Genomic DNA, 23,528 nt, shown 5'->3' with positions numbered 1-23,528 from the left:
GATGTGGCGTCTCATCAAGGTCTGTGCTGTTTGCTTAAAGGAATTTCAGTAAGATATATTCTAAATATAGAAATAAATATACTAGACATCCCTAGTTTTGGAAATAAAATGATCCAATTTAGAAGGATGGGAGAGTCCACTAGGCTTAAATGGGAAAAAATATTGTTTAGGGGGTTCAGCTCACCAAGTAATAGGAATCTCCTATTTCCAGATTATACAGTAACAGAATCTTACACAATTGTCCTGAGAAACATAAACAACTCTAGTAAAGAAGTATCTTTGAATGAATTGCATAACCATCTAATGACTTTAAACAATTAAACACTTGTTGTATGCATTATTAATTTCATATTATTTGTATTATGATAAGAGTTATTTTTGGGGCGATAACCATGATCTTCTATTGTGTCGATAACATTTGGTACTTTTAATGTTGGTCAATGATAATACATCTTTCGTGTTGTTGTTTTTAACATTAAGGAAATACATACATTCTACACTGATTTGTAATGTGGGTAGATTTTGCACTGTATTGTAATGAGTGGGTAGATTCTGCACTGATTTGTAATGTGTGGGTAGAATCTGCACAGATTTGTAATGAGTGGGTAGATTCTGCACTGATTTGTAATGAGTGGGTAGATTCTGCACTGATTTGTAATGAGTGGGTAGATTCTGCACTGATTTGTAATGGGTGGGTAGATTCTGCACTGATTTGTAATGGGTGGGTCACTGGTTTGTAATGAGTGGGTAGATATGGCACTGATTTGTAATGTGTGGCTAGATTCTGCACTAATTTGTAATGAGTGGGTAGATTCTGTACTGATTTGTAATGAGTGGGTAGATTCTGCACTGATTTGTAATGAGTGGGTAGATTCTGCACTGATTTGTAATGAGTGGGTAGATTCTGTACTGATTTGTAATGAGTGGGTAGACTCTGCGCTGATTTGTAATGAGTGGGTAGATTCTGCACTGTTTTGTAATTAGTGGGTATATTCTGCACTGATTTGTAGATTTTGCACTGAGTTGTTATGTGTAGGTAGATTCTGCACTGATTTGTAATGAGTGGGTAGATTCTGCACTGATTCGTTATGAGTGGGTAGATTCTGCACTGATTTGTAATGAGTGGGTAGATTCTGCAATGATGTGTAATGAGTGGGTAAATTCTGCACTGATTTGTAATGAGTGGGTAGATTCTGCACTGATTTGTAATGTGTGGGTAGATTCTGCACTGATTTGTAATGAGTGGGTAGATTCTGCACTGATTTGTAATGTGTTGGGCTTCTGTAGATGCCATACATATATACAGTTTGCAATAATTACCCCACAATTAAAATGTTTGTGTTACCTTGAAAAATGCATTTAACAATGTAAAATCATATCTAACATGAAAAGATAGCAAAGATAAAGTAAGTTGTACATTCAATTTGTTAGTAAAAGCTCAAGCAGGTAAATTTATGGTTATAGAGTTCATGTTTATGTTGTAAAGCTACACTTCATACTCAACCCATACCTGTAAAGTATTCCTTCACAAACCCTGCTGTCAGTGTTACTAAGCTCATCTGTTTATGACTATCATCCTGCAGTCAATGTATAGAGGTTATATTTTATTAGCTCTGAGCAAACAGAGTACTGGATTCCCAACAGCTGTTAAGCCCTAAAAAACCCATCACATCTCATGCTGCATACTCATCACTTCATAGTGTTTGGAGGACTTATATGTGCCGCGTTCTGAGAAAACTGGGCTTAATGCATGTGCGCCAAGTTTCATCCCAGATTAGCCTGTGCAGTCCACACAAGCTAATCAGGGATGACACTTTCCGACTAAACTTGATTTTCGGTAAGGAGGGACTTCCTTGAAACTAAAAATACCATAAAAGCGGAAAGTGTCGTCCCTGATTAGCCTGTGCGGACTGCACAGGCTAATATGGGATAACACTTTACGCACATGCATTAAGCCCAATTTTCTTAGAACAAGACACATATACACATGATGCATTTATGTGCTTATGGTTCAAATGTTCATGTTGACAGATTTATAAAAATGTTCACAGATTTGAAAACAAACATTTTGTAAACAGTTTGTCATTAATTCCAAAACAAATTTTCAAATTATCTATCAGAAAGTGAAATAACACTAACGACTAAGAGATGTTTTAGTAACATAATTTGTTTCATAGGTGATAATTAATATAAAGTATAAAATTATAAAGGGTTTTTTAATTAATAAAATTATAGATCATTTTTATTGCTTTTATTAGGACATAATTGCTGAATGGGAGAGATTTTTCTCTAAAACAATGGTTCGAATCATTGAGGAGGCATTTTTTGAATTTTCACAATTTGGATTTTTTAGATTTACAAAGCATTTAATCATTAAATCGAATTCCAAATCCTGAACATTATAGAGCAAGTGTATTAAATCATGTTTATAAAAATAAGCAAATATGAAATCCCTTAAAAGATTCAGTGTTTGTGTTTCTTCTTCAGTTTTTGTCATTCATGATTGTTTCATGTGGCGTTTAGGACTAAAATAATTTTGTTTATCAACATAAATTTATTTATTAGGATTCAATCTTAATTAATTCTTCTTAATACTGCGCTCAACATTTATTTATAATCTAAAATAAAGAGTTTAGTTTGTGAAATAGTAATGTCATTATAGCTAGAAGATTAATTCTTCAAATTCGAAGATTGATGATCAGCCTTTAAACTGAAAGCTTAGAATCACAGCATCATTAAGATTGACATGGCAGAATTGGGATTTCAAAGTTCAACCTTCAGAATTCACTCTTTAATATCATAAGTAAAAAATATAGTGTGCTGAAGTGAAGTTTGATATGTATTTAGCATCATATGTCAAGTGCATTATTAGTTTGTGGATATTAAGTTCTGTCCTTGGAGTGTTACCTTTTGCCATTTGAAAGGATTCAATTAACCCTTTGCATGCTGGGAAATTTGTTGTCTGCTAAAATGTTGTTTGCTGAATTTCTAAAATTAGCATTTTCTTCAAATTTTTTTCAAAGAATACTATCAGAATAGCAAACAGTTTGGATCCTGATGAGACGCCACATTTTGTGGCGTCTCATCTGGATCCAAACTGTTTGCAAAGGCCTTCAAAATTGGGTTCCAGCTCTGAAAGAGTTTAACCATTCTGTGGCGTCTCATCTGGATCCGAACTGTTTGCGAAAGGCCTTCAAAATTGGGTTCCAGCACTGAAAGAGTTTAACCAGTATAGATTAATTGATTTTCACTCAGTTGTTAATTGTTTTTAGTTTTCATTAAATATTTTGTTTCCAATGTATTGATTCTTGTACTGGTTTTGATCATGATAGGCTGAAATTGCTTTGATATAGGTTATGATTGTATTGTATTATCATTTGCATTTAAAGCATAAGTAGATATTGTAAGTTTTATTAATTCGCATGTGTATGCTTATAATTTTTGAGCATTTGGGGTCTTTGTCAGTTACATGTGGCTTTTATTAATCGGAAGTAAATTTTCTACCATTTCCTTTCATATTCATCCTAATCTTTCACACATCCGCCCTGAATCTATAATTATTTTCAATAAGTGCCAGGTCATGGGTATTGACATGGCTTAGGGTGCTTGTTGACATTGGTAATTGACCACTAGAGCCTCTGTGAATTCAGGCAGTAATGAAACCAGCATGAATAAACAGGGAATCAAATCTGCAACTGGACGAACTATTGAACTGATAAAAATGCCTTCAAGATTGAAACTAAAAAAGTTTAAAATATAAAAACAACCACCTCGTAGACAAGATTACTAATGACCAACTGGTAAAATATTTTTTGAATTATGATGGCATAATTGCAAGATATCAAACAAGAAGTGAATGACTTTATGATAGACTCAAGTTAGTTCAAGAGTTTGTTGTACAATATAATGGGGCATAGAGACTTTGAGAACAAATCAGAAACTGTGTTAATTATCTTTATCAGAAATATGTAGGGTTATAGAAATGATAGGTGTCATTCTGTCTTCGCAATTACATGTGCATACTTCAGATGGTCACACTGTGCACAACTCATTTTTGCATATGTTTTTTGTCAAACTTTTACAGAATGATAATTTACAAATGCTATAGCGAATGTTGTAAATGTTACCTTTAAGCGTTTAGGTTTAGAAAAATGCTTATAACTTCTATGTCGCTTCAGATAGCAATTTCATATTTGGCATGCATGTGTATAACTATATGGACAAGGCCTTTCCATACGCACACAAATTTTGACCCCTGTGACCTTCACCTTGAACTTAGGGTCCGAGTTTAGGTTTCAAAATCTGCGTTTAGGTTTCGAAAAAAGCTCATAACTTCTATCAAGCATTTATAGGGGGCATAAGTCATCCTATGGTGAAAGCTCTTGTTGTTTTTTTTGTTTAAAATTACATATAAAAGCTTCTATATTTTGACTGCACTTGTTTAGGTGTTGTTGCAATTGTGTTTTTTGAAGGAGTAATTGGTTATTAATTACATTAAAAAAGCTTCTGTATGCAACTCCTACATTTTGCATGTGATTTGTGCCAATCCTATAGAGATTAATGATGTCCAAGTGCTACAGAGAATGCTATCAAGGGTTTGCGATTACGTTTCTTTTCAAGGAGTTATTGCCCTTTGATGAAAATAGCATCAATCCAGAACCTATGATTGCAGTTGTTGTTGTTTTCTTAAAATTGAAATTGCACATTCTTACTGTACCCATTCGACACTAATTCAATAATTGTTGCAAGGGATAACTGTCTGATACAGTCTGATACAGCTTGTTGTTTATCATGTACAATCATGTGAGCCTATAGTTTCTTTCTTTCAGTTTCCATGTATTAACCAGGAGAAGAAAGCAAAGAAGAAGAAATATGAAAACTCTGGATATGTTGGTGTTGACTCCTTTAAGGTATTAATTTCTGAATGTAACAACTCTTGAACTTTATATATGTCATATATAGAAAAAAACAACATTTCTTAAATATTGCTGTAGTTTAATCTTGATAGTATTAGTATTATTTTTTGTTTGCAGTGAAGTATGAAATAATGATACAATAATTTGATATATAGGTGAACGATATTAAAAGATGTCTTAATTTTAAATAACAAAAATTTATCCTTTATATTCAGGTTTCAAACATGTATTAGTATTGTCTATTCTTTAAATGCCATTTTTAGGTCTTTTATCTTATTTCAGGTGCAGAAGGTCGCTAGCTTCCTGGAGTACATCTATGGAGGAATGCAGATTAATTTTACAGTATGTGGATTATGTCATTTTACAATATAATGACAGTTGCTGATCTAACCCAAAAATAAGGCTTTCAGAACATAAAAATCTTAAAAAAATTATATATAAACTCTAATTTTTCTTACATGAAAGAGCCCCAAATGAACATTGTTTTCTTGTATAGTTTCTTTGTAAATCTTCTGAGCATGCATGCGTTCTTCCAATCTAGTCATGGGGGTAACTTCAACAGTCAATTTTAAACTCACAAATGAGGACTGTGGGAATATTGCATGACATGCTTAATTATTCTCTTCCGAGCTCATATATAATTATAACACTTAAAGGCCAAAGGTCAGCTATATATGGGCATAATACCACTCACTTTTCAGTATTTGTAAGCAATCTAAATACCTGCAAATATCTTGAAAATATGGTCTTTGCGTGGAAACTGTGTGACAATGGCAACGTATGTTCCTAGAGTAAAGGTCAAGGTCACATGTAGATGTAAATCTCAAATATGAACATATGATTTCATTAAGAAATAAATTCAAACACACCAAACATTACTAACATTTATTTACCCATTTAAATTTACATCTAATATATATAAGCAGAGTGGAGATAGTAAGGCTGCGGGCTAACGACACTACGGGACTACGTGAACGTATCGTAGGTCGCTAAAATCCAACCAGCTGAGATAACGTTAAATTGCATCGACTGTGACATGTTAAACTTGTTGGATGAACCACAGCATCCAGACACACTGAGGTTGCTACCAAAACACGGGCCACAACCACAAACCTTAAATTGGATGAACCACGGCATCCACACATACCTTGATTGTTTGAATTAGATGAACCAAAGCATCCTCACATACTTTTAAATTGGATGAACCACAGCATCCACACATACCTTTACTTTTAAATTGGATGAACCACAGCATCCATACATACTTTTAAATTGGATGAACCACACCATTCACAGATACCTTTACAGTTAAATTGGATGAACCACAGCATCCTATACAATGGACATAATCAAAATAAAACTGAACAAAATACCTAGAATATCTGTAGCCACCACTTCACTGACGGGAATGAGGTGTTGTGCCCCATCAACAGATCAGTGTCAGCCAAAGATATTATAAAATGAATTTTATGTGAAAAACTTTTCCTACATAAATTCGTGCCTAGTTAAAAGATGTATCCGTTTTCTCAGCCGGTTGAATTTTTGTTGTCTTTGTCCAAACAAGTGTCATGTGGGCATCTTTATTTACAGTTCATTTTAGATTTGTGTAATATTTTAACCAATTGAATAAATAAATATAAATTATCAACTTTACTACCTCTCAGGTTGGTGTTGATTTTACCGTCTCCAACAATGTTTATTTTTGTTAATTTTAAATTTGTTTAATATTTAACCAATTGAATATTAAATACATTTAACTTATCCAATTTCCTGCCTCTCAGGTTGGTGTAGATTTTACGGGCTCCAACGGTGATCCCCGCCAACCCCAGTCACTTCACTACATCAACCCATACCAGCCCAACCAGTATCAGCAGGCCATACAGGCTGTGGGCGCTGTGTGCCAGGACTATGACACGTAAGCAGTCTGCTGATCTATTATACTGAGGAGATTTCATTGCTTCCTTGACAAACTCTGCTTTAAATTCATGCATGATGGAGTTGTTTGTTTTTATGATGGCGTAGCTAAGAGGGAAGAATTTATTTTTCCATCACCTCCTTTGAGTAAAATATTAATATTCAAACCCGAAATAACGTATATATTCTTTTGATTTTATGATGCTATCTTTATGCTTCTTTTGTTCAGGCTAAGTACTATCCAATTGCCTTTGAAGTCCAGAACTGCTGATAGTCCGGTCTATTTATAGTATTGAAATGGTCTTTTCGTAACTAGTTTTATAAGCTCGGCTGTTTTTGGACAAAAAACCTAAGGTATTGTCATAGCCAGCTCATCGTGTCGTCCGCCAGCCGCGTCAGGCTAAAACCTTAACATTTTGTTAACCTTTTAAACATTGGTTCTAAAATGAAAGTGCTTCCACCTACAACATTGAAACTTAATATGTAGCTGCACCTTGATGAGTTCTACACGCCACACCCATTTTTGGGTCACTAGGTCAAGGTCACTGTGACCTCTAAAAATATATTTCTTACAAGCTTTCATTTATTCAAAACTGCACCTGCAGCCGAGCGTTGGCACTCATTATGCGGTGCTCTTGTTTTAGTTTTATTCAACTTAATATATCTGGGCCTTTGATAAAAATCCATTGACATATTCTACGGTTGAGAACCATAGCCCATCACTATATTGCAGAGACAAGTTGTTCCCAGCTTTAGGTTTTGGTGCAAAGTTGGCTGATGGTCAGGTTTCACATGAGTTTGCCATGAACTTCAACCCACAAAACCCCTACTGTGCAGGTATGTTATTGATAACTGTGTTGCAAATCTTCAAGACTGTAAACCTAATCTTTGTGGATTTGTGAATCTGCAAAGCTATTTTTTTTAACAAAATAAAACAACTATTTTTTTAAAACTGTTTTTATTTATATCTATTTTTTAGCTCGGCTGTTTTCGGAGAAAACCCGAGGTATTGCCATAGCCAGCTTGTCGTCCGACGTCCGCTTCATGCTAAAACCTTTACATTGGCTCTAAAATCAAAGTGCTTCCACCTACAACTTTGAAACTTCATGTGTAGATGCACCTTGATGAGATCTACACACCACACCCATTTTTTGGGTCACAAGCTTTCATTTATTTAAAACTGCACCCGCAGCCGAGCATTGGCACCCGTTATGCAGTGCTCTTGTTTTGACAAGCAAGCATATATGTTTGGTGATCAAAAACAATATATATAAAAAAGCAACAAAAACAATATAGTGGATTTACTTACCGGTGTTATTATCCCCTGCCAAAGCCAGAGGGATATAGAATTGGCGCTATCCATAAATCTGTCAGTCCGTCTGCCCATCTGTCACTTTTCAGGGATATATCTCAGAAATTATATAAGATATCAACATGAAACTTGACGGGTTATATCATTGAGGAGGGGTGCCACGCCTAAAAACCATAACCCTACAATTTCCTAAATAAGAGTTATTGGCCTTTTTTTGTATGATGTAAATCAATTGTTTGTATGATGTAAATTAATTGGCCTATATCTCAGATACCATACAAGACTTCAACATGAAACTTCATGGGTGTATTGATATCAATGATGAGAATTGCCATGCTTAAAAACCATAACCTTTCACTTTCTTAAATAAGAGTTATTGCCTTTTTGGTGTTTTCGTATGATGTAACTTTTCAGACTTTTATCTCAGATACAAAACAAGATTTTACATGGAATTTTATAGTTGTGTTTATATTAATGGGAAGAACCATAACCCTACACTTTTTTAAAATAAGAGTTATTGGCCTTCGTTTTTTTGTATGATGTAAATTAACTGGTCTATATCTCAGATACCATACAAGACTTCACCATGAAACTTCATGGGTGTATAGATATAAATGAGGATTATTGCTATGCATAAAAACAATTACCCTAGACTTAATTTTTTTAGGATTATGCGGTATATTAGCAATCACAATGGTTGATTGTAAATGCACGTGTGCAAGCGCCAGACATTGTAGTACTGAAAAAAATTTGGCATTCATCTTGCATTTGTATTACAGCTTATTGCTAATGTTCAGCAACATGAGATCACTTGTAACACCCTTCTCCCTACTAAAATTTCAACGTCGCACCTAGAGGTTAAAGTTGGCCATAAAAAGCTTGTTCTTACTGTAACTTGTGTAGGGTGTAACAACTTGCCTCCTGCATCAAATGTCAAGGTCGCAATGTCAAAGCTAGCCATGAACAGCTTGTTGAGACTGTAACCTTGTCAAATTTTGCCATGAATCAGCTTGTCCAGACTGTGATTTGCCATTGATCATGCAATTTCAACATAAGTTTGCACTCATTTCTACAAAGAGAAATTAATGTGTCACATATAAAATCTGTCATCCTTCCTCAAAGTCATAGGTAAAACTGTAAGGTCAAAGGTTTATTTTCATTAAAACACATTTTGAAATGATCACTCATGATGAAATTGAAAATAATTTACCCCATTTTTGTTTTTAATGTTTTTAATGTTTTTAATGTTTTAAATGTTTTAAATGTTTTGAATGTTGAGACTGCATTTTATGTGTAACAGCTGTCTCCCTTCCTGAAAGGTAAAATCAAAGGTCTAGGTCTCACTGAAGGTTTACGGTCAAACATTGGCATTGTTTAACTTTTTTATTATTGACAATAAATCTCAACTACATAATTATATATTTTTCTATATTGGGGTACTGCAAATGGATTCAGTCACATGAAGTTCATTTTATCTTCAAGAATAAGAATATTTTCCTCACACAGTATTTAACATGACAGTATTCCTATTTTCTCAGGGATACATGGGATCCTAGAGGCGTATCAAAACTGTATCATTAAGGTACAGTTATGGGGCCCCACTAACGCAGCCCCTATCATCTACCATGTAGCAAGGTTTGCAGACGCCGCCCAGAGAGAGGAGCAAGCAAAAGGGGCCCATGTATGTTATAGGGATAGTGTCACAGTTTTGGATTGGAGATACTGTTCTCGTAATACATATATTTTTGCAATGAAATAAATAAGTCTGTTATAGAGTCCTAGTTGTACAACATTTATTTTGATATTTATTTAACAGGGGGTAATCACATGATAGTCAAGATGGCGACATCCATGTAGAGACAGGTATTTTTCGCCTTTTTATACCCTTTATTTTTTAGCTCGACTATTATATATGAAATAGTTATAGTGGAGCTATCCTACTCACCCGGGCGTCGGCGTTTCCGTTCCGTTCCGTTAGCGTGCAAATGTTAAAGTTTTTGTACTACCCCAATTATTTTCATTGTCCCATGACATATTGCTTTCATATTTTGCATACTTGTTTACCAGCCTGACCCCAACCTATGAACAAGAGCAGACAACTCTATCAAGCATTTTGTCATAATTATGGCCACTTTTCCACTTAGAATACCCTTCTCGAAAAAGTGCACTTAATGCGCATTTAATGCGCATTAAATGCACATTAAATGCGCATTTAATGCGCATGTTATTGGCACCGTATTTTTTGCTTAACAAGTGCATTTTAATCTGTCAAAAAAAACACTTTTTACTAGTGTGTTTATACATTTAAGTGTATTTTTTTTTCACGAAATAATACACTTAAGTGCGTTTATTATGATAATAAGTGCGCTTAAGTTTATTTTTAAGTGCATTTATACACTTGAGTGTATTTTAAGACATACAAATAATACACTTCATGGTCAAAGTAAATTTTTTAAAGCGCATTAATACACTTGAGTGCATTTCCAGTCTTTCAAATAATACACATTACAGAATTAAAAGCAAATTATTTAAGCGCATTAATACACTTGAGTGCATTTCCAGTCATACAAATAATACACTTCATTGAGTATTCAAAGTGAATTTTTGTAAGCGCATTAATACACTTGAGTGCATTTCCACTGATACAAATAATACACCTTACAAAATTGAAAGTGAATTTTTTTAAGCACATTAATACACTTGAGTGCATTCCCGGTCATACAAATAATACACCTTACAATATTAAAAGTGAATTTTTAAGCGCATTAATACACTTGAGTGCATTTTCAGTCATACAAATGATACACTTTTTGAAGTGTTGGAAGTGAATTTTTTAAGCGCATTATACGCTCAAGTGTACTTTTCATCACTTCAAATTAATATGCTTAAAAATTAACCAAATTTAAAAAAAATCACAGCATTTTGAAGTCAGCATTCATTCTTTAAATGAAAGGTTAGTGTAAACACATACATAAAAAACAAAAAGTACAATTCAATAGATAAATACACACTTTTATTAGAATGTTAAACCTTAAAAACCAAAAACAAATGTTACATATCTACATAAAAGAGAGGATTCAAACGGGCTATTGCCTATCTGGAATTAACAATTGAAAATATCAAGCTCATACCAGTGATTTTTCTCCCCCCTGATTATCGGTAACTGATAAACAGCCAAATACAGGTGGTTTCCACTTCAAAAATATTAAAGATTTCCCCTCCTTAAGCTGAAATGTTTTCCCTATCATTTACTAGATTTTTATATATTACATTAATTCCTTTTTAATATGGACAAAAGCAGTACATTTAATTCAATCATATTCTGGATCCTAATATATGATAAATGAACAGTATTCATGAAATTTATATAAATCTATACCTTATTTTTAAGATCTTCCTTTTTTTGTTTATTATTGCGCTAAAACATGCCCTTCTGAGAGCCAGTACGTACAGGTTGTTTTGAATTTCCAAAGAAAATCACTGCATACATGCTGACAATATTTAGCAGCTTAGCCCCTGTCACTATATTTGTTGTTATACACTGTTCCTTACAAAGAATGCATTCATAAACAACCCTTTATAGAGCACTTCACCAGCTGATCAGGTCTGAATACTACTGTCATGGTCTGCGAGGCGCTTCTCGTGCATGATCTCATTTGAGATCAGGTCCTGAAAGATATTTTATAATGTAAGTGTTAAATATTGCTGTTATGGTAATCTTGTTCAACAGTTGCTATAAATATCATAAATTTAAATCAAAACAAGTTTGTTGGCTTGTTGTTTTTGTTTGTTTATTTTTGCAATTTTAATCTCGTGATCACATGTGACTTAACGCTTTTCATAAATAATTTAAAGAAATTACGTTTGATAGAAAATACTGTTAATAAATGTACTAATATATGTGGTCTCCTTTGGCTGTGTGGACTGGTCGGAAGTGTGACTTCTTTGAATTGCAATAACCTTTATTATATAGTTTTACCTCTCAACAAATCCATCTTTTCTTGGTCAAGGACAAGCTACAGGGCACGGTTTTCCACTCCTGTTCCCCTCAAGTTGGCCTGGTATACATGTCCATACATCAGGTAGTCCCCTTTTTGCTCCCTTTTTTGGCAGGCGATGATGCACATTCTGTCCAATGGATCTTCCGATCAATGTAAATTTCACCTTGGGGTTTAACCTTCAAATATAAAATATTAAAGTTCTGATTAAATATGGGGGAAAGAAATCTGTTCATTAATGACAAGAAATAGGTATAAATAAATTTTAAGATGACAATAACCATAAAATACAGCCATAATAATTCAAATGGTGTTTTCTTCCTTATATTGCATTACATTTACTCATCCAGTTACATTTCCCAGTGACAATACATAAATATGATAATGATCATAATTAATTTAATTAAAAAGAGATGCAGAAATGAAAATACAAACCTGTTACAGCTGTTCTTCAGCATTCCAAAAAAACAAAAACGGCAGTTGTTGATCACTTTAACCACCCACTTTGAATCTTCTTTGCAACAAACTTATTGTTGATTTACACATTGTAGTAAATACACATTGTTTTCATCACACAATAGTTCATGTGCTGAAAGAATTTCAAGACATTTGACACTAGAATTAATGTTGGTGAATTATACCTAAAAATTTAGCTCAATTTAAGTTGCTGAAACCAAATTGTTTACAAAAATAACTTGCTGTGCTCCAAATAACTTGCTGTGCTCCAACCAATCAAAAGTGGTTTGTTTTCAAATAGATGGTCCCAGAACCAATCAAAATTCTATAAACACCCCTTTGTTTTGGCTAGATGGAGCACTGATAGGGATTAGTGTTTATGATGCTAATTGATCTCTTATCTGATCCTGATCTTATCTGATATTTATTGAATAATACACAGCACACTTAGCATATTATATTTAATTGTGAATATTTCAATATAACATACTGAATGGTGTTAGGAAATAAATATAATATTATAAATATTATTTAAATTGTCTTTTAAAATGTGTCAATGTGGTAGACATTAATTGAATTGGGGTTAAATATCAGTGTAAGAAAGTTCAAATACTTGTTTTTTTATGTTGTGAAGATATAATTGATTCTGGCAAGACCACATAATTTTTTTGACACTTTCAATATTTTTAATTATTTACCCACAGCCTGATTTAGTTGTACTTTTCCCTTTAAAAGCTGCTCTACTGATTCACATATTTTATGAGCAGACAAATTGTAATAATAAGACCATAAACATTATGTGAAGATAAAAAAGAATTCAGTACAATCCTCCTATTAAACACTATATCTCTGTCCTTTTACTTCAGTTATTTGCTATAGTGTTGCTCTTTTTTATGAAGATGCACTAAAACTACACTTGTACAGAAAGAATTTTTTTTTTGCAAATCAGAAGATACACTAATATGCACAAAAAAATGCACTTCATTGAAAAAATGCACTTATTGCATAAAAAGATGCACTTTGTCTACAGAAGATACACTTAAAGTACAGTAAAATACACTTAAAGATAATGAAAATACAGAAAAAATGCACTTTAGTGCACTTAATTATGAAAAAAATGCAGAAAAAATACACTTTTCGGTAAAAATGCAGAAAAAATACACTTTTTAAAGCGTATTTTGTTATAAAGTGTATTTTATTTTGAGAAGGGTATGCAGCAAATGTTAAAGTTTGCATACTACCCCGAATATTTTAAATGTCCCTTTACATATTGCTTTCATATTTTGCATACTTGTTTACCATCATGACCCCAACCTATAAACAAGAGCATACAACTCTATCAAGCATTTTGACAGAATTATTGCCCCTTTTATACTTAGAATATGCATATTATTGATACATCTATGTTAAACTTTGCGTACTACCCCAAATATTTCCTATATCCTTTGACATATTGCTTTTATATTTTGCATACTTGTTTACCAACATGACCCCAACCTATAAACAAGAGCAGACAACTCTATCAAGCATTTTGACATAAGTATGGCCCCTTTTGCACTTAATATATGCAGCAAATGTTAAAGTTTGCGTACTACCCTGAATATTTTTAATGTCCCTTAACATATTGCTTTCATATTTTGCATACTTGTTTACCATCATGACCCCAACCTATAAACAAGAGCATACAACTGTATCAAGCATTTTGACAGAATAATTGCCTCTTTTATACTTAGAATATGCATATTATTGATAAATCTATGTTAAACTTTGTGTACTACCCCAAATATTTCCTATATCCTTTGACATATTGCTTTTATATTTTGCATACTTGTTTACCAACATGACCCCAACCTATAAACAAGAGCAGACCACTGTATCAAGCATTTTGACATAATTATGGCCACTTTTACACTTAGATAATTGAACATTTTGCTTAAATTGCCATAACTTCTTTATTTATGATCACATTTTATTATTACTTTGAAAAAACAACACTTACCTGAATACCATAATGGCTTCCACCCATACAATACCCCACGCCCCTACCCAGAATCCCTCCCCCCCATCAACATCATCTAATAAATTACCCCACCCCACATTATACCCCCCTCTCACCCCCCCCCCCTATCCCCCGCCAACCTCACCCCCCAACATTTTTTTTTATCATCATCTAATAAATTACCCCTCCCCACATTATACCCCCCTCTCACCCCCCCCTTGTTTTATTTTTGAAAGATCGTCTAATAAATGACCACACCCCACATTATACCCCCTCTCAATCCCCCCCCCTTCTTTTATTTTTGAAAGATCGTCTAATGAATTATTGAATATGAACAATTTCCCCATGATGGCTTACATTATACTGTCAAGCACTCGAATAGTCGAGCGCGCTGTCCTCTGACAGCTCTTGTTTAAATGCCGCACACTTTAAAGCCATATTAGCAAGAAAGTTATGCACGTTTATTTCATATTAATATTTGCTCTATGTCTTGACTTTTCTCGCTACGAACTCTCATAGTGGGACCACAAAATTTCAGCTCCCGTTAAGAAAATTCACATTGAGTAAAGTTGAGATATTGGCAAATATTAATACGAAATAAGTGCTTATCACTTTCGTACTAATATAACTGGAAAGTGAGCGACATTTAAAAAATAAACAAAAGCAATATAGGGTATACAACAACGAAAACAAATTTCTGTCTTGGCATGAACGTTGCCATATGGACTATCACGTGAGTACCCCCTCTTTTTAGCTCACCTGAGCACAACGTGCTCATGGTGAGTTTTTGTGATCGCCTTTTGTCCGTCGTCCGTCGTGCGGCGTCAACATTTGCCTTGTTAACACTCTAGAGGCCACATTTATTGTCCAATCTTCATGAAATTTGGTCAGAAGATTGGTCTCAATGATATCTTGGATGAGTTCGAAAATGGTTACATTTGCTTGAAAAACATGGCTTCCAAGGGGCTGGGCATTTTTCCTTATATGGCTATAGTAAAACCTTGTTAACACTCTAGAGGCCACATTTATTTTCCGATCTTCATGAAACTTGGTCAGAAGATTTGTCCCAATAATATCTTGTTATCTCAGGTGAGCGACTTTGGGCCTTTCAGGCCCTCTTGTTTATTAAATCTGTGTTTTGTGCAAATAAAAAATCAGCTTATACATGTATGCCAAATGACATGTTTTTTGTGTGAAAACATTCTATTTTAAACAAGCAATTGAGTTTCCAATAAGAAATATAAATAATATAGAGGATATTTGTTTGTATTATAGGTACGGATAATATTCATCATAAATATTGCAAGGTATATTTCTAATGTTAAGGGAGACAATTAACAATTCAATGTGCATATGCCCTATTTAAAAAAGTTAAATTTATTTGAATTTTTAATGCATCTTTTTCAAATGGAAATAGAAATCAATTGCATTAAATCATTGACAGGAGTTGCAAAATGTTCTTTAAAAAAGAAAAGCCAGAATCTGCATGGAATAAAATCTTTAACCTTTTTTACAGGCATATTTTGTACTTCTTCTTCTGACGGACGGTGTGCTGACTGATTTTGATGAGACTAGAAAGGCAATCGTCTATGCGTCAGGCCTTCCTATGTCGATCATCATTGTCGGCGTGGGCAGTGCAGACTTCAGTGAAATGAATGTCCTGGATGGAGATGATGGTATATTGAAGGACCCCACTGGACGTCCTATCCAGCGAGATATCGTGCAGTTTGTACCTTTTCGAGACTTTCAGAGAGTAAGTGACCCTGTTGTAAGTGATCCCCAGGGTTTGTATAAGCATGGAAGTTTTGAATGTTATCAGGGAAAGCATATCAGAGAAATAAACACATTTTATATGGTCTCTTATATGGCTTTAATAACACTACATGCTATCAGAGAATTCCATACATAATACAATCAATGTACATTATATCACGTCTTTAAGATTATTGCTTTGATAACAAAACTTGCTATCATCAAATGATAACAGTACTAACTTTTATTCCATCACCTAGGAGTATGAAGGATAAATAAGCGCAAATACTGCTTGTTAACAGAAACCTTCAAGTACTTTCAAGTAGTGTAATCCACTGCTATTATAAGACTGAAATGCTGTTGAGTACAGGGCGAAAAATCCTAATGGTATTTGCTTAAAATACATGTAAAACATATACTAGTATCAGAATGTTAACTCCCCTTGTAGTATTTTTCTTTTAAGTGTTAATAGTGATGGAAATGTTTTATAATAGACTATGGGGAATGTCATGTAATTTACAGATCAATAACTTATGTTTAAAGCTTAAGTTTACATTGTCCTGCAAATCTGCATATGTCCTGTGGTACATTATATACATAATGTTTTAAAGCTTATTTAAAAAAAAACATTTTATCAAATTTATCAGACCTATAACATTAATTTACTATGCTTATCTTCATATTGCGGATGTGTAATTTTAATTTAAAAGGTTTAAATCATTTTAAACATTATAATTAACAAATGATGAGCAAATGTGGGTACATTACATCTTTACATAAAATGATACAGATGGTATAAATGGTATCATTTAAATCATGTTTGATATCATTGTTAAAATGCTGTAAGGTTATATACAATACATAAAGCAAACTTTTCAAAATAAGGTTGTGTTGAAAAAGGATCTCTGTAATTTTACAGGCTTCAGCGGTGGAATTGGCCCGTCACGTTTTGGCGGAGGTACCACAGCAGGTTACACACTACTATAAGATGAGGGGGCTGGCCCCTAGACCTGCCGCTCAACAACAGGCTCCACCCATGTAGGGAATGGCAGTGGAAACAGGGTCAACCTTTGTGTTGAGTGGTTATGTTGGCAACCACAGCCTGTCAGAGTTACTTAGCAACATAGTAACTAGACTTTTCACTTAGTAATATTTTTTTTATATATATTTTTAATCTCTCTGGTACAATTATTGCATAGGTATTAGAATCTTATTTACTGCTTAAAGCAATTTGTACATACATTAAGTTATTTTTTTATGACTCTTTGAATAGAATTATATTTTCTTGTAGTTTTAAGTATGTTTCAAATATAATTCCCGCTTAAATGTTGTACGGTATATGGATTAAAACTGCATTATCCAAATACAAAATAATAACTTTGCAGAAATTATTTATAATGAACATTAAATTTGACCTACCAAAATACAAAAAAGTTTTGCAATAGGTAAAGTTGTTTAAATTCAATTATTATTAATGGTATATGTTGTGGAGATGCAATAGCTTTTAAAGCTTCTGTTGTATATATTTTAGTAAGTGCACTGTACCAAGCAAATCTTAACTGCCCGTAAAGTAGATATTTCATTTGGATGAACTCTTTTACACATGAACGTAATTAATTGCCTTTCTTTTGTTGCGCAATTGCATTTCTTTTGTTATGCAATTGCATTTCTTTTGTTACACAATTGCATTTCTTTTTTTACACAATTGCATTTCTTTTATTACAATGGTGATGTGGTTGTTAATTATTAGTTTTTCATTGTTATCTAAAATTGTTAGTAGTATTTAAGCTTACCCAATGTTGGCATGAATTGTTACAGAACAATTTAATAGATGGCTTTACAATTTAGTTTATTAGCTCATCTATTTTTTGAAAAAAAATTATGAGCTATTGTCATCACCTTGGCGTCGGCGTTGGCGTTGGCGTTGGCGTTGGCGTTGGCGTCGGCGTCCGGTTAAGTTTTGCGTTTAGGTCCACTTTTCTCAGAAAGTATCAATGCTATTGCATTCAAACTTGGTACACTTACTTACTATCATGAGGGGACTAGGCAGGCAAAGTTAGATAACTCTGGCGTGCATTTTGACAGAATTATGTGCCCTTTTTGTACTTAAAAAATTGCAAATTTTGGTTAAGTTTTGCGTTTAGTTCCACTTTTCTCAGTAAGTATCAATGCTATTGCATTCAAACTTGGTACACTTACTTACTATCATGAGGGGACTGGGCAGGCAAAGTTAGATAACTCTGGCATGCATTTTGACAGAATTATGTGCCCTTTTTATACTTAGAAAATTGACAATTTTGGTTAAGTTTTGTGTTTAGGTCCATTTTATTCCTTAAGCATCAAAGCTATTGCTTTCATACTTGCAACACTTACTAACTATCATAAGGGGACTGTGCAGGCAAAGTAATGTAACTCTGACTGGCATTTTGACAGAATTATGTGCCCTTTTTATACTTAGAAAATTGAAAATTTGATTAAGTTTTGTGTTTAGGTCCACTTTATTCCTACAGTATCAAAGCTATTGCTTTCATACTTGCAAGATTTATGAACTATCATAAGGGGACGGTGCAGGCAAAGTTATGTAACTCTGACTGGCATTTGGACGGAATTATGGGCCCTTTATACTTAGAAAATTGAAAATTTGGTTAAGATTTATGTTTTGGTCACTTTACCCCTAAAGTATCATAGATATTGCTTTCATACTTGGAACACTCACAAACTATCATAAGGGTACAGTAAAAGGACAAGTTGCATAACTCTGGTTGTCATTGTTACGGAATTATGGACCTTTTTTGACTTAGTAACTTTTAATATATGGTTAAATTTTGTGTTTCGATCCACTCGAAGTATCAAGGCTATTGCTTTCAAACTTCAAATACTTACATGCTATCATGAGGTTACTGTACCTGGCAACTTGAATTTTACTTTGACCTTTGAATGACCTTGACTCTCAAGGTCAAATTATTAAATTTTGCTAAAATTGCCATAACTTCTTTATTTATGATTAGATTTGATTGATACTTTGATGAAACTACTCTTACCTGACATACCACAATAGACTTCACCCAAACCATCCCCCGTGCCCTCCCCCCCCTCCCCCCCCTCCCCCCCCCCCCCTAATTTTTTTTTTTTTTTTTTTTTTTTTTATAAGATCATCTCACAAATGACCACCACACCCTCACACTATACCCCCACCCCACCCCCCCCACCCCCACCCCCCCCCCCCAAATTTTTTTTTTGATTTTTTTTTTTTTTTTTTTTTTTTTTTTTTTAAGATCATCTCACAAATTATCACCACACCCTCACACTATACCCCCCCCCCCCCCCCCGATTTTTTTTTTTTTTTTTTTTTTTTTTTCGCTTTTTTGGAAGATAATGTAATAAATGTCCACAACCCCACACTATACACCCCTCTTCACTCCACTCCTCCCTCCTTTGTGATTGAAAATGAGAGTCCCTTCACCTTTAAAAAGAAAATAGATGAGCGGTCTGCACCCGCAAGGCGGTGCTCTTGTTTTATCTTTGTTGTTAAGTCATTATGTGCAATATAGCGATGTATCTGTACACATAATTTACATATTAACTCTTATATTGTATTCGTCAACAAATTTGTTATTAGTTGAACACGTTGCCTAATTTGTTGTTTATGAATGAATGAATTCAAATTGTACACATTAAATAATGTTATTCAAAACATAGAGAAAACTATGTTGTATGGACTAGTGTGACTTTGTTTATAAAATGAACTCAACATTTATAATAATTATAAAATACTGGTTCACTTATTAAAACCGGTAGAAATGTTTGTTGTACCATCCAACCTTTAATAAATCTCACTCAAGAACATCTGCCTAAATGACAAAAGAACATTATTAATTTTTTTCCACTGCATGTTGTAAAACTTTATTTGCTTGGTAAATTATGAAAATTGCAAGCAGTAATCACAGCTATTTGAATAGATGTTAGTATTTGCAGAGGCACATGAACCGTCATTTTTGACATGTCGCCATCAACACCACTATATAATGAAATGGAATAAGAACAAATTCCAGATCATTGAAAAGATGTTTATTCATGTATTGTTTTAGAATTGTAATAAATCCAGTATAATACTCTTTTTGCATTTAAAATATTCGAACATTTTACTTAAAGATTACTTGAAAAACAGTAAAAGTACCTTTAAAGATCACTCTCTTAATCACATGTGTATTTTAGTTACCGGTAATGTTTCAGTTTTAGAAGCAGCTATGGAATGTGTACCTTAGTTACCGTACCGTTGCAGTTTAAGTTGCAGCTATAGAATGTATACATTAGTTACCCTTGCAGTGTCAGTAGCAGCTATGGAATGTGTACCTTAGTTACTGTTGCAGTGTCAGTAGCAGCTATGGAATGTGTACTGGTACCTTTTTTACTGTTGCAATGTCAGTATCAGCTATTGAATGTGTACCTTCGTTATCGTTGCAGTGTCAGTAGCAGCTATGGAATGTGTACTTTAGTTACTGTTGCAGTGTCAGTAGCAGCTATGGAATGTGTACCTTAGTTACTGTTGCAGTGTCAGTAGCAGCTATGGAATGTGTACCTTAGTTGCAGTGTCAGTAACAGCTATATAATGTGTACTTTAGTTACTATTGCCGTGTCAGTAGCAGCTATAGAATGTGTACCTTAGTTACTGTTGCAGTTTCAAACTGTCAATAGCAGTTTTGGAATGTGTACTTTTGTTACCCTTGCTGCGTCAGTAGCAACTATGGAATTCGCACCTTATTTACTGTTGCAGAGATAGTAGCAGATATGGAATGTGTACCTTAGTTACCATTGCAGTGTCATTAGCAGCAATGGAATTTGTACCTTAGTTACTGTTGCAGTGTCAGTAGCAGCTATAGAATGTGTACCTTTGTTACCATTGCAGTACCTAATTATTTACCATTAATTACAGTTTCAGTAGCAGCTTTGGAATACCAAAGACAAGAATAACTATATAGCTAAGATCTGGAAAAAAATGTGGAAACAATTATTTGATAATATAAAGACATTGAAAATGAGGTCTATTGTGCTGCTGAATTATATTCATTAACTTGTTTATTGTGTGATTTTATCTAGGCATGTTTTCTCATGATCTGATTCATAGTATAATCTGATTTTAATGTCTGAACATCATAAATAAATGTTAGTAAATCGATATCTGGTTATAACATACTATATAAACTGTTGCTTTACATTTTGAAGCTTTAATCTTTCATTCCCAATACTACCTCTATAAGAAATGCAACTTTCTCAATTTACTTTTGTTTGCATTACAACCTTCTTTATTAAAGAAATGTTTATACTCAGTTATGATTCATTAATAGTTATTGCAATGATAGATGAGTACATTGTGTAATATTTAATTCGTAGTGTTTTTTTTCTTTTTTCTTTGACAACTTTCTAAATGGCAGAGGATTTTTTTAGCTTGGCATGATAATTAAAAATCACAATTCTAAGTGTAAGTGATGTATCTGAAATCTTATTTTAAAGTTTGTGTTGAATGGTTTTGTGTCTACTTTTATCTTGCCTGTTCAAATAATCCTCTCTTCTTAAATTAGTGTGACAATGTAGTTCAAGCACTGATCAACTGAAAGTCGGACTTCATTTTCTGTTTTTGGTTTTACTAGACAAACACAATTCTTATAAATTCTTAGTCAATTCTAAATAAATGGTTAATGTTAGCTTTTTCACATATTGATAATCAATGAGTGGTTTTTGCAGACCAGAAGGGGAATTTAATTATAATATGGTTTAAAACACTGACTTTATGAGAGAAAAAAAAGGTTGAAATCTCCATAAGACACGTGTTTCTATTTTTCTATTCTTATATAAATTTACATTTACTGTACTACAGAACTATATTAGAAAAAAGATCTCAACAGGTGATCATAACTGAAGTATAATTAAGAAAGTATTGTTTTCTGTCCCTATACATATCATTTGTTTAAAGTATTTTTTTACACTGATACCATTGTATTTTCCCTTGTAGCTAAATGGATAAAATTTTCAAAGTTGATTGCTATAAAGGGGTAGTTCTGCTTAATTAACTCATTTTTTTCAAAAATGTAATTTTTTATACTAGAAATACAGCAGCAAATACTACTACGTTAGTAAAAACCAGTAGTGTTAAGTTTGCCCCCGTTCATTTATTATTTTAGGTATAGCACGAATTTGTTCTAAAAGTTACTTCAAAAGTCCATTGAATCTATGAATTGGCAATATAACTGCTGAACAGTTTTGTTTAATATTTACATTACTTACCTGTATCTACTACCGGTATACAAAATTGTAATTTTCACAGGTAAATGTTCTAGTTCACCTGAGCACAATGTACTTATGGTGAGCTTTTGTGATTGCCTTTTGTCCCCCTTTTTTTATGCTGCTTTGTTAACACTCTTAGAGGCCACATTTATTGTCCGATCTTCATCAAACTTGGTCAGATTATTTGTGCCGATGAAATCTTGGACAAGTTCATAATTGGTTCAGGTTGGTTGAAAAACATGGCTGTCAGGGGGCGGGGCATTTGTTTCCTTATATGGCTATAGTAAAACCTTGTTTACACTCTGGAGGCCTCATTTATTGTCCGATCATCATTGAACTTGGTCAGAAGATTTGACCCCATTATATATTGGACGAGTTCTAAAATGTTTCTGGTTGCTTGAAAAATATGGCCACCAGGGGACAGGGCATTTTTCCTTATGTGGCTATAGTAAAACCTTGTTAAGACTCTAGAGGCCACATTTATGGTCTGAGCTTCATGAAACTTGGTCAGAAGATTCGTTACAATGATATCTTGGATGAGTTCTAAACTGGTTTCGTTTGATTAAAAAGCATGGCTGCCAGGTGCGGGGGATTTTTTCCTTATATTGCTATACATTTGTATACAGTTATTGTAAAACCTTTTTAAAACTAGAGGCTACATTTATTTGCTGATCTTCATGAAGCTTGGTCAGAAGATTCGTCCCAATGATATCTTGGATGAGTTGGAAAATGGCTCCCGTTGGTTGAAAAACATGGCCGCCAGGGGGCGGGGCATTTTTCCTTAAATGGCTATATATGGCTTCAGTAAAACCTTGTTTTATTGTCCGCTGTTCATGAAAAATTCTCATAAGTTTTTTCCCAGTGATATCTTTGACAAGTTCGAAAATGGTTCCGGTTGG

The 23,528-nt window shown here is 33.6% G+C and overlaps 1 protein-coding gene and 1 long non-coding RNA gene across 4 annotated transcripts in view; one reads left to right on the top strand and one right to left on the bottom strand.

Moving 5' to 3' along the window:
* The window catches only part of LOC127844355 (copine-3-like), a 53,985-nt gene extending 35,792 nt beyond the window's left edge, over positions 1–18,193 (top strand). For 2 of the 3 annotated variants that reach the window (XM_052374486.1, XM_052374485.1), the window contains exons 9-15: positions 4,830–4,910; positions 5,199–5,258; positions 6,698–6,831; positions 7,564–7,667; positions 9,681–9,823; positions 16,112–16,363; positions 17,267–18,193. In XM_052374486.1, coding sequence (XP_052230446.1) covers positions 4,830–4,910; positions 5,199–5,258; positions 6,698–6,831; positions 7,564–7,667; positions 9,681–9,823; positions 16,112–16,363; positions 17,267–17,389 — 897 coding nt within the window. In that variant the 3' untranslated portion in view covers positions 17,390–18,193. The remainder of the gene's footprint in view (positions 1–4,829; positions 4,911–5,198; positions 5,259–6,697; positions 6,832–7,563; positions 7,668–9,680; positions 9,824–16,111; positions 16,364–17,266) is intronic. The other variant, XM_052374487.1, reaches the window with a different exon arrangement.
* On the bottom strand, positions 11,619–12,444 carry LOC127844365 (uncharacterized). The gene is made up of 2 exons (XR_008032689.1): positions 12,122–12,444; positions 11,619–11,811 (listed from the first exon to the last, which is right to left on the bottom strand). It is a non-coding gene; the product is annotated as an uncharacterized LOC127844365 (long non-coding RNA).
* Positions 18,194–23,528: the final 5,335 nt, after the last annotated feature.

This window comes from Dreissena polymorpha, chromosome 9 (genome assembly GCF_020536995.1).
Source record: "Dreissena polymorpha isolate Duluth1 chromosome 9, UMN_Dpol_1.0, whole genome shotgun sequence".
Taxonomy (NCBI): Eukaryota; Metazoa; Mollusca; class Bivalvia; order Myida; family Dreissenidae; genus Dreissena; species Dreissena polymorpha.
Note: the sequence above shows the minus strand (reverse complement) of the source record. Positions and strands in the feature narration are given on the sequence as shown.